This window comes from Mytilus trossulus, unplaced genomic scaffold (genome assembly GCF_036588685.1).
Source record: "Mytilus trossulus isolate FHL-02 unplaced genomic scaffold, PNRI_Mtr1.1.1.hap1 h1tg000244l__unscaffolded, whole genome shotgun sequence".
Lineage (NCBI taxonomy): Eukaryota > Metazoa > Mollusca > Bivalvia > Mytilida > Mytilidae > Mytilus > Mytilus trossulus.
Window position 1 is genome coordinate 759,763 of NW_026963317.1, and position 12,232 is coordinate 771,994.

Genomic DNA, 12,232 nt, shown 5'->3' on the forward strand with positions numbered 1-12,232 from the left:
TATTTATGGGGCCCAGCCCAGAGAAAAATGACCTAAAAAATAATAAACACAGAGATGAAAACTTTTCCAGCCTACTTTTACAATAAACAAAAATAACGCATTAATTTCACATTTACAGTATTAATTTTGATGAGATTCATGTTAAGTTCAGATATTGATTGTTAAAACCTTGTATCAAAAATCTGATTCAAAACAAATTCAATACAAAGCAATTACAGTTATATCAAGTAGCACTTCAACTTAACATTAAAGATTATTGTCTAAACATGACAAGAAATAAGATAAAATTCAATTTAATTTAAAATAAAAACAAAGGAATGTACTATACTACCAAATCAAACTCTTTTTTTTATCTCTCTAAAATTTCTAAATACAGTCAAACCTGCAAAATCTTACTGTGATTCATCAACATATCCTAATTGTGTTTTGTCAGAGGTCTCAAATTTTTGTTACCTTAATTTTTTGAGATAAAAAATATGGTCATTTGTCAAAATCAGTTGATTTTTATATTGTTAAAATAAGTGAACAATTTATCTTCATGCACTTAAAATTACTGTGAACCTCATTTGAAAAGATGTTCAACTGTTATTGTCATGAGGGTACCACAGTTACGACCCACATATAAGGTTTCTTTTCTCTTTTCACAAGAATGACCTAAATATACAGGTTTGACTGTAACTAATCTACTTTAATACAATTTCTAAGTATACATACTTTGCCATACGACTTAGAGCATTAAGTTGTTATGTAGGAGGTTAAACACCTCAACATCCAACTACCTAATAAAAAATTAAATACAATATAAGACTTGACTGATCTTTGGCTTTGAACACATAGGCATTAACTATTTGAGGAAGATGTCAGGTTAAATCCAAAGCTTGTAATTTGACACATACTTTGAAAGTACTGGATGAAATTAGAATAGATTGTGTACTAACAACTTAAAAATGTGTAACGATATTTCATTAGGTATTAATTTCATGAATAAAAAAAAAAGATTGATAAAAGTTGGTACCACACTTGGTGGCATTAATACATTCACAGTACATAACATTTTAAAACTATTACATTGCATTGAAATTTTGATGTTCAGTATATATTGTGTTCTAAACAATAATTATGTTCCTTGTGTATGATTTTCGTTAGCCTCACTGATCAATTTTAATATTTCTGTTCTTCCTAATAATTCTGCATGCTCTTCTGCTGTTTTTCCAAATGCATCATTTAACATCCAGGATGCTCCATTGTCCAGCAGATATTTTACAGTTTCAACATGTCCTAAACTTACAGCCTGTAAAAAATAATCCAATATTTTATAAAATTATCATTATAACATGTTTGCTAAGTTCATTTTGAATATACCATCAGCTATAACTTCATATTTACTGTCAATTCAGAAATTATTGTGTTCATTTATTATTGCAATTTTGTCATTTCAGACTAAAATATTATTTTAATTTTTGTGATATTGAAAAAAAACCTGTTTAATTCATATAAAAAATTTCAAAATGTCAGTTTTAATTATTGTTTTATTATAATCCTGTCCCATTTTTAGTAACAACAAAAACATTGCAATAATTTCTGAATTTATAATACATAAAAATGTAATCATGGCATTTTTGTTTTTGATATTGACTCTATCAGCAAGAATGGCATATATGTAAAATATAGCAATGTCATATAATAAAATTTAGAAGATGAATACTAGTATGATTGCCAATGACACAACTATCCACCAGAGTTTAAATGAAGTGGTATCTGGAAGTGTGCATACATTATACAATATATGAGATGTGCTGGCCTTCAAAATTATGTCACTAGAAAAAGTTCCAGCTTTGCATATTTCAAAACATTTGTGCAAAGCGTGTACAAGTGTTTTTGTACAAGTTTCCACAGAAAACCTTTTGTGATTCCTTAATTTGGTGTCATACAGTGCTTGCATATAAGATCAAACATATCAAAGTAACTAATTGTTTATTGTCACATGTGCAAGTACTAAAGCTACAAATGCTTACAATGCTGTCATATAATTGACATTAAATTTCTTTGTCAAAAATGACGACAAACATTGACTTTAGTCACCTGCAATAGTTAATATGGTTAGATTTATAAATTAACTGTGAATAAATTTTTGATTTTTTGAAATACTAAGGCTTTTCTACCTTAGGCATAGATTAATTTAACTGTATTTAGCAAAACTTTTAGGAATTTCGGTTCTCAATGCTCTTCAACTTCGTACTTTATTTGTCATTTTAAACTTTTTTTTGGATGAGTCTTCAGTAGACGAAATGAGCGTCTGGCGTATATACTAAATTTAGTCCTGATATCTATGATGAGTTTATCTGCAATTGTTTATCAAAAGCTTTAGAATTGGGAGAAACTATTTCTGTTATAAAAATACTTTTACCACATGTAAAGCTGTTCTATTGTCATAATCACTTTCATTCAAATCAGCTCCAGCAATTTTCCAGGCCTTTAATGAGTCAATATCTTCTTGAGATGCAGCCCTACAAGAAAATGATATGATTTATTATTTCTTCTATTCCCATTAATGTCAACTTTTCCAAATTCTGAAGAAGAAAATTGAACCAGCTGAAAAAATAGTGTGAAGTAGATTCTTGTTAAACAAGTTTTTAAGACTACATCAGTTAAATGTTTTTTTCTATTAATTGCTTACTTCATACAATATTAACTTATTATTGTAAAGTAATATAATATTTCCCACAGAGAGTAACCAAAAAAATCTTTAAAATTCATGACGTCATCAACGACAAAATCTCAGTTTAAACCAATATTTACTTTCAGAGTTTTGTCATGCATTTTTTTAGAATTCCACTTGTAACAATCTCGCTTACTCCATTTTAAGCTACATACCTACATAATTCCATGGCAAGAAGGACTGGTTGTAATGTTATGACAGCCCCAGTCTGTACAAGTATTGATATAATGCTGAAATGTTTGTTTTGAACAGCATCCATCAATGGAGTTTTCTTATCTAGATCTTTTGCATGGACACTTGCGCCGTGTTGTAACAAATATTGTACAACCTCTAAATGTCCTTCTCTAGAAGCCACATGTAAAGCTGTTCGACCATCTTGGTTTGCTGAGGTAAAGTTACCTCCCTTTAAACAAAAACCAGATGCTCCGCAGGGCGTAGCTTTATACGACCGCAGAGGTTGAACCCTGAACAGTTGGGGCAAGTATGGACACAACATTCAAGCTGGATTCCGCTCTAAATTTGGATTGTAATTAAATAGTTGACACAGCATAGGTTTCTGACACAGAATGAATGTATTCAAATGAACTTAAATTTTTTGTTTTCTCTTAGAGCAATTCACTATGCTGTTGAATATTAATCCTCTCAAAAAAATGTTTGAAGAATTTTTCTTTTTATTTATGAAATTTCAAATGAAAATTTTTTTTTAATCACATCCCCCTTTCCCTTATTCCAAAACTAATTTCAATTAAAATATTCTAATGGAGTTTGCAACAATTACTACTCATTTAAATACATCATAAAATATTAAGATGTAAAAAAACTGCTTGTTATCACTGAATGGTAAAGATAATTTAAATTTATCAGTTGGTAGTAAAAAGTGAATATACATTGTATATTGTATATAACAAAGTTTTAAGTTGATTCTGGACAAAGAAAGATAACTCCAATTAAAAAAAATTCTTGCAGATATTTCTTGCTTACTTTACTGGACAAAGAAAGATAACTCTTAATTAAAAAAAAATTTGCTATTTCACAACATTGTGAAATTAGATATTTCTTGCCATTGCACAATACTGTGCAATTGAAAAGACTTGCTATTGCACAATACTTAATATAATAATTTTAGATCCTGATTTGGACCAACTTGAAAACTGGGCCCATAATCAAAAATCTAAGTACATGTTTAGATTCAGCATATCAAAGAGGCCCAAGAATTTGATTTTTGTTAAAATCAAACTTAGTTTAATTTTGGACCCTTTGCACTTTAATTTAGACCAATTTTAAAACTGGACCAAAAATTAAGAATCTACATACACAGTTAGATTTGGCATATCAAAGAACCCCAATTATTCAATTTTTGATGAAATCAAACAATGTTTAATTTTGGACCTCGATTTGGGCCAACTTGAAAACTGGGCCAATAATCAAAAATCTAAGTACATTTTTAGATTCAGCATATCAAAGAACCCCAAGGTTTCAATTTTTGTTAAAATCAAACTAAGTTTTATTTTGGACCCTTTGGACCTCAATGTAGACCAATTTGAAAACGGGACAAAAAATTAAGAATCTACATACACAGTTAGAATCGGCATATTAAAGAACCCCAATTATTCAATTTTGATGAAATCAAAACAAAGTTTAATTTTGGACCCTTTGGGCCCCTTTTTCCTTAACTGTTGGGACCAAAACTCCCAAAATCAATACCAACCTTTCTTTTATAGTCATAAACCTTGTGTTTAAATTTCATAGATTTCTATTTACCTATACTAACGCTATGGTGCGAAAACCAAGAAAAATGCTTATTTGGGTCCCTTTTTGGCCCCTAATTCCTAAACTGTTGGGACCGAAACTCCCAAAATCAATACCAACCTTCCTTTTGTGGTCATAAACATTGTGTTTAAATTTCATTGATTTCTATTTACTTTAACTAAAGTTATTGTGCGAAAACCAAGAATAATGCTTATTTGGCCCCTTTTTTGGCCCCTTATTCCTAAACTGTTGAAACCAAAACTCCCAAAATCAATCCCAACCTTTCTTTTGTGGTCATAAACCTTGTGTCAAAATTTCATAGATTTCTATTAACTTAAACTAAAGTTATAGTGCGAAAACCAAGAAAATGCTTATTTGGGCCCTTTTTGGCCCCTAATTCCTAAAATATTGGGACCAAAACTCCCACAATCAATACCAGCCTTCCTTTTATGGTCATAAACCTTGTGTTAAAATTTCATAGATTTCTATTCACTTTTACTAAAGTTAGAGTGCGAAAACTAAAAGTATTCGGACGACGACGACGACGACGCCAACGTGATAGCAATATACGACGAAATTTTTTTCAAAATTTGCGGTCGTATAATTATACATAAAAAAGATTACTTTTTAAAAAACATGCAAGTAAAATGTTCTGAAACCTCATAATTATCAACTGTTTGAAAATTCAATATATTCAACTGAAAATAAGTGAATTAACAAAGAACGTTAGAAAAGAGTTCTACAGAAAGTTGATGTAAATACTTGGGAAATATTAGACTTTAAAAAGAATCACATTACAAGGTTTACATTAAAGTTTTCAATGTAAGTTATAACAAGAGGCTGTCATAACGACAACAAACCGGATTTATTAACATTTATTTGTGTCCTGGCAATATCACAAGAACCATTACTGATGAATTGTGAAAGTGAAAATCGTCAATATCAAATTTGACTTCCATTTTGTAGTCTGAAAAGCTTAGATTGAATGGTTCATGAGTAAACGCAACAACGTGAATGGAAACGCCATTTTACGATCTTTCAAGAACCATAACTCCTGAACAGTAAAAGTCAAAATCGTCATTATTAAACTTGACCTCTATTTTGTCATCAGTAACAACATATAAAAATTTCAAAAGCTTTGGTTGAATGGTTCATGAGAAACTGCACAGACACGACTGGAAACACCATTTTTCAATCCTTTAAGAACCATAACTCCTGAACGGTCAAATTCAAAATCATCATTATTGAACTTGACCTCCATTTAGTCATCAGTAACAACATATAAATAATTGGGAAGTTTTGGTAGAACAGTTCATGCGTAAATGCACGGACACGACTGGAAACGCCATTTTACAATCTTTCAAGAACCATAACTACTGAACGATAAAAGTCAAAATCGCCATTATTGAACTTGATCTCCATTTTGTCATCAGTAACAATATATTAAAATTTGGGAAGCTTTGGTAGAACAGTTCATGCGTAAATGCACGGACACGACTGGAAACGCCATTTTACGATCTTTCAAGAACCATAACTACTGAACGATAAAAGTCAAAATCGCCATTATTGAACTTGATCTCCATTTTGTCATCAGTAACAATATATTAAAAATTTGGGAAGCTTTGGTAGAACAGTTCATGCGTAAATGCACGGACACGACTGGAAACTTCATTTTTCAATCTTTCAAGAACCATAACTCCTGAACGGTTGAAGTCAAAATCGTCATTATTGAACTTGACCTCCATTTTGTCATCAGTAACAACATATTAAAATTTGGGAAGCTTTGGTAGCACAGTTCATGGGTAAATGCACAAATACGACTGGAAACTCCATTTTTCAATCTTTCAAGAACCATAACTCCTCAATGGTAAAAGTCAAAATCGCCATTATTTAACTTGGCCTTCATTTAGTTGTCAGACACAACATATTAAAATTTCAAAAGCTTTGGTTGAACGGTTCATGAGTTAATGCACAGACAACATTTGCCCGGCCGCCCGCCCCCCATACATCCCCAAATCAATAACCGACATTTTTGTCACAAAAATCTGTTAAAAATTCATTTACTACAACTAATCTTTATATGAACAGAAGAGATTAGACCTAACTTAAAATAACTAACATAATGCAACCATAAAGTTATAAGATTTCTCACCTAAAATACTAATCCTTATGATACCTAAAATATGCTTTTATGAACTTGTTTTGTTTGGTTGCTGTCATATTTACATATAAATGTCCTACTTACTGTTCCTCTAAGTTTCTCTAAAGCAAGGATATCTCCAGTCTTAGCCGAGGTACACATCAGATTGGGATACAATGCATCCTTTAATTTGACTACTTCCTGTAATACACAAAAATATATCATGTGTCATTGCTATTCAAGAAAAAAAAAGGGCATATAAGGGAGGTTTTCTCTCTCATGTCCTTCAATAAATTCTTAAATAAGAAGTCTAAGCACTAAAGTGTCAAAAACTCTACCATTCATACTTTATGCATCTACAGGGCTTTCCCCCTGTTGTGACTGTTACTTTGTCTACAAGTCCATGATTACACAAAACCATATTAACATTGTTTCTCTAATTTTCGTGCTTTTTTCACATTTCCTGACAATTGTGAGAAAATTATTTCTAATCTCTAGTGAAAAATTTTTATAATAAATTGGTCGAAATTTTATTGCGACGTTGAATTTTCTTTGTTTCTTCTGAATTTCCCTATTGTAACGTCATGAATAAAGGTGACCATGCCTGATGACGACACATAAAAAGTACACAACTTTCTTTGTAAAAGAAGGATAAAAATCATTAGAGAAACAGATTCCACCACTATAACTCATATATTATGATATTTCTCCACTCTCGACAGTTAACTTTTAACTATTTAAAAAGCTCAGCAAAGCCTCACGCTTTAAATATTAAAATTTAACTGTATCGAGTGGAGAAATATCGTAACACACTTGTTGCAGTTGTGAAATCTATATTCCCATTATTTTGACATAGTGTGATAATCCCCTGAGAGGAGAGAGATGTTTTTTGGATGGGACTGTTTGCAAATGAATTGTATTATTTTCTGCAAAGATGGTGTATTTTTATAACGTTCAGAATTCTACGTTTTCAACACATCCCAACCTCAACTTTTGATTAAATAGCTTTCATTCATCAAAAGTGTTATGTTATCTTTCATTAACTTCTGATGACCTAATGGCTACGAAACAAAATGTACAATGTAGCAAATGTTCTTTCAAGATGGTATCATGTTTAAAGATACTACATGTATTGCATTAGACAGGAAGACTTATGTGCAGTCTGTGAGTGGATCGTCCCAGTTTACATATCAAATCTCTGATAAAACTTGACATTTATCATATTCTTTTGAACTGGAATGGTATTTATACATTCAATATTATTTTATATTCAACTTTCATATATGGCACGTGAATATCTATCAAAGTAAAATCGACACAGTTTACATAAGTTTGTCAGCTTGGTCTATCTAAATGCAAGCCTAGAAAAGAAATTTTAACAATTCAAAACATCCAAGTTTTTGTAAATATGCAAATCATATAAGAATTATATATAAATAGTTTAAATTATTTACCTCTTTACTACTAAGACATAATGTTTTAGCCACGCCTTCTATCAACTCAAAATCCATTATAGACATATCTTCCTTGACCACAACCTTCATCTCTCCTCTCAGATTACGACTCATCATCTATCAATAAAGAAGATAAAAATATATCCAGACAGAACAATCATTTAAAGAACTGACAAGCAGTATCAATACTTCTGATCATGAAAATGAAGACACGTAATATTTTTCCACTGAGGCTCTTCCCAGCTCTTATCATTTTTAGTAGCTAGTTCAAATACAGAACATATTCTGACAATGTGAGTATATTGTTTTTATCATGAAATTTAAGATTGTAACTAAAATGTTTCTGAATTCATTCCCAAGTTTTGAATTTATGTTAAATATTCGTAAAAAAAAAATGTATTAAGCTCATAATGGAAGCTACTGCAAAATACATTACTTATCGCTATTTTGTAAAAAAAAAAATCACAGAACTTTATTGTGATTATTTTTCATATAGCAACTCACTTCAGAGAGAAAAGAATTGCTAAAACTAAGGGGGCATGTGCTGTTGTCAATTTAAACACCAAAGACCTAAAAGGCAAAATACAGATATACAGATTATCATTGGTATTTCAAGCTTGGATGATTCTTGGCCAAATCTCACAATAATCTACAAGTCTCTTAATATGACTTTATTGAGACCTAAATCTATAAAAATATAAATACTATGTGGAATTTTGACTGACTCCTTTGGTACAAAATGTATAATATTTGATTAATATGAAAAATTTCACAACAAATTAAAATTTGAAAATAGCTTTAGGATTCTTTTATTCCTTCTGAAATTTCCTGATATTGACATGGTTACAATCCTTCCCAGGTTTAACCAGCAACTTTACCAAAGCTGTATTATCTTTCATACCTTTACCCTGTTAGCATCCCACTCATGGCTGACAATGAAAAATACTCACAGTCCTTTTCTTTTCATTTGTGTAGGTTTCCTTTCCCAGTATGTAAGATAGCTTAGTCAGTGCTGCTTCTGGGGTCATATCTCCCCCTCCAATAACTCCAACATCTGACAATGCCTGGAAAGTATATAACAGAGATATATGAACAAATTCAAATTTGGTGAGTTCAGAAACTAAACCAATGTATAAATGAACACTTATAAATTTAAACCAAATTTGTGAGATTTTGGAGAGTTGAAAATTTTCAACTATTAGTCATGACAGCATATACATGTATTGTTGGTGAGTCAAGGCAATAATTCTGAGTTATTGAATCAAGCAATACTTGTGAGATGGTGGTAAATCACATGATAAAATGTGTGAGATGTTGGTGAATCAAGTCAAAACTTTTGAATTGTTGGTGAATCAAATCAAAACTTTTAAGATAATGGCAAATCACAGCAAAACTTTTAAGATAATGGCAAATCACAGCAAAACTTTTAAGATAATGGCAAATCACAGCAAAACTTTTAAGATAATGGCAAATCAAAGCAAAACTTTAAAGATAATGGCAAATCACAGCAAAACTTTTAAGATAATGGTGAATTAAGTCAAAACTATTGAGGTAATAGTGAATCAAGTCAAAACTTTTGAAATATTGGTGAATCAAGTCAAAATTTTGAAATGTTGATGAATCAAGTCAAAACTTGTGAGATGTTGGTGAATCAAGTCAAAACTTGAGATGTTGGTGAATCAAGTCAAAACATGAGATGTTGGTGAATCAAGTCAAAACATTTAAGATAATGGTGAATCAAAGTAAAACTTTTTGTGATGTTTGTGAATCATGTGAAAACTTTTGAGATGTATGTGAATCAAGTCAAAACATTTTAGATATTGTTGAATCACATCAACACTTTTGAGATGTTGGTGAATCAAATCAAAACTTTTAAGATAATGGCAAATCACAGCAAAACTTTTAAGATAATGGCAAATCAAAGCAAAACTTTTAAGATAATGGCAAATCACAGCAAAACTTTTAAGATATTGGTGAATCAAGTCAAAACTTTTGAAATGTTGATGAATCAAGTCAAAACTTGTGAGATGTTGGTGAATCAAGTCAAAACTTGAGATGTTGGTGAATCAAGTCAAAACTTTTGAGATGTTGGTGAATCAAGTCAAAACATGAGATGTTGGTGAATCAAGTCAAAACATTTTAGATATTGTTGAATCACATCAAAACTTTTGAGATGTTGGTGAAGCAACTCAAAACTTGTAAGAGGTTGGTGAATCACAGCAAAATTTGTGAAATATTGGTGAATCAAGTCAAAACATTTTAGATATTGTTGAATCACAGCAAAACTTTTGAGATATTGGTGAATCAAGTCAAAACATTTGAGATGTTGTTGAATCAACTCAAAACTTGTGAGATGTACCTAAGCAGTTGCGAGCAACCACAAAAAATGTTTTTTTTTAGAAATGTTATGTTAACATTGATCTTTTGATAATTTGGTGTATCAAGAGGAATCAATTTAAAAGGAACTTCAATTTAGAATTTTTTTGTGATTCTGAACCAAATGTTTTCAAATTATGATGTTGTGAATATAACTTTACAAATTGTGAACTATATATTGAACTAATTTGTTTAGCCTAAGCGAATACAACTATACTGTGAAATCAAATAATGTCTGTACAAGCAAACTAAGTGCATTTCAATGAAAATTGCATTGTTAAAAATAGTTAAAGAATATATCTGTAAATATTCTGAAGCACAAAGATGTCATCTTTTTAACCTTCAAAGTGGGAGATTCTCTTAAAGAGAAATTCATTAGAGGGACACGTGTCATAGAATCTTTTTCATATCATTTTTATCCTACTTTTTGCAGTAACTTTAATGGTTTAAAAGTTGCATTAAATATTTGCTGCTGGGTCTTTTTAATTGCTACCACAAGTTCCCTCAACAATAGGATGATTGCAAACAATGACAAATATTTCATCTACATATTGGACAGAACAATTTGAACTAGGTGAAATGTTTTATCATTTTGGCAGAAAAATATCAGTTACAATTTTGAGTTCAGTTATTCCAAAACAGTAGATTGGCATCAAATTAACTGAATTGGATAGTGAATTACTTTGAGAGTTAAATTGTTAAAAAATTGTACCAACCCTATATAAACCGTACATATTGCACCATATGTAATACATGCATCAGAAAGAAGTGCAGACTTTGCTTAAGCTTACCTTATTTCTTATCTTTATACATAAATTATCAACAATTAATTATATTATATAGACCATTCATGGAAAAAAGGAATAATTTTTTTTAGAAATATATTACAACAATTTACATATCTTTTTCAAAATATTGAACTTATTTTTTTCTGTTTATCATACAAAATCTGGCTTAATCTGGTAGATTCTGCTGGTATTGCCCTAAATTTACAATTTCAAAATCTTTGATTTAGCAGTTTCCACTCATTTTACTTTGCCTATGGTAACTTAATTGGGTTTACTAGGCATAGCTTGAACTCAGACGAATTGAGTAGAACCATAAAAGGAACAAATAAACTTAAGATTTGGATCAAATATTTACATTTCTAATTTTTTTCTTCCTTAGGTTTTCATAGGGCCTAAATTAATTACCCCATTTAATTTAATCCACAAGCAAAGATTACCTTTCCTGTCTCATAAGATGTGTCAACGAATCCTCTTGTACACTGAGTAATATTGACAATGATAACTCCCATATTTGTAGCCTCTTTAAACGACAGTAAAAGGTCAGGTCTATTACTGGGGGCGTTACCTACTCCATAGGTCTGTAATACTACACCCTGCATTGGTGTCGACATAAATGCACGAACCTACAAAACACATTTTGATCATTGAATTTAAATGTTCAGTTACAATATATCAGCACCAATACTATTAACAATCTAGACAGAAAAATGCAGTAGTGAGTCAAAATTATAGCTTAAATTAAATTATGGGGCACTTGTCATAAAACTTTACCCTTAAACCCATGGAAAAGTATTAAAAAAATCAGGAAAATTGCTACACTAAGACTTTACTTTTGATTTGGGCTAATCAAGAAAAAAAATCTGCACTATTATTTACAGGAATGGCTTTTAGAAGTTGATATTATATCATTTCTGAGATGGGAGTATCTTCCAAAGTTTGATGAGTACATGTTTTGCTGAAATCAAGATCACAAAATTTTTGATTTGCTCTGTGTCAATTCTAAGGT

At 30.6% G+C, this 12,232-nt stretch overlaps 1 protein-coding gene across 1 annotated transcript in view; it reads right to left on the reverse strand.

Annotated features, from left to right (window-relative positions):
* Positions 1 to 1,112: 1,112 nt before the first annotated feature.
* The window catches only part of LOC134701370 (L-asparaginase-like), a 32,443-nt gene continuing 21,323 nt past the window's right edge, over positions 1,113 to 12,232 (reverse strand). Inside the window, exons 9-15 of the mRNA XM_063562509.1 lie at positions 11,664 to 11,849; positions 9,013 to 9,126; positions 8,063 to 8,179; positions 6,714 to 6,809; positions 2,875 to 3,122; positions 2,408 to 2,507; positions 1,113 to 1,291 (exon numbers count right to left, since the gene is read on the reverse strand). Coding sequence (XP_063418579.1) covers positions 1,118 to 1,291; positions 2,408 to 2,507; positions 2,875 to 3,122; positions 6,714 to 6,809; positions 8,063 to 8,179; positions 9,013 to 9,126; positions 11,664 to 11,849 — 1,035 coding nt within the window. The 3' untranslated portion in view covers positions 1,113 to 1,117. The remainder of the gene's footprint in view (positions 1,292 to 2,407; positions 2,508 to 2,874; positions 3,123 to 6,713; positions 6,810 to 8,062; positions 8,180 to 9,012; positions 9,127 to 11,663; positions 11,850 to 12,232) is intronic.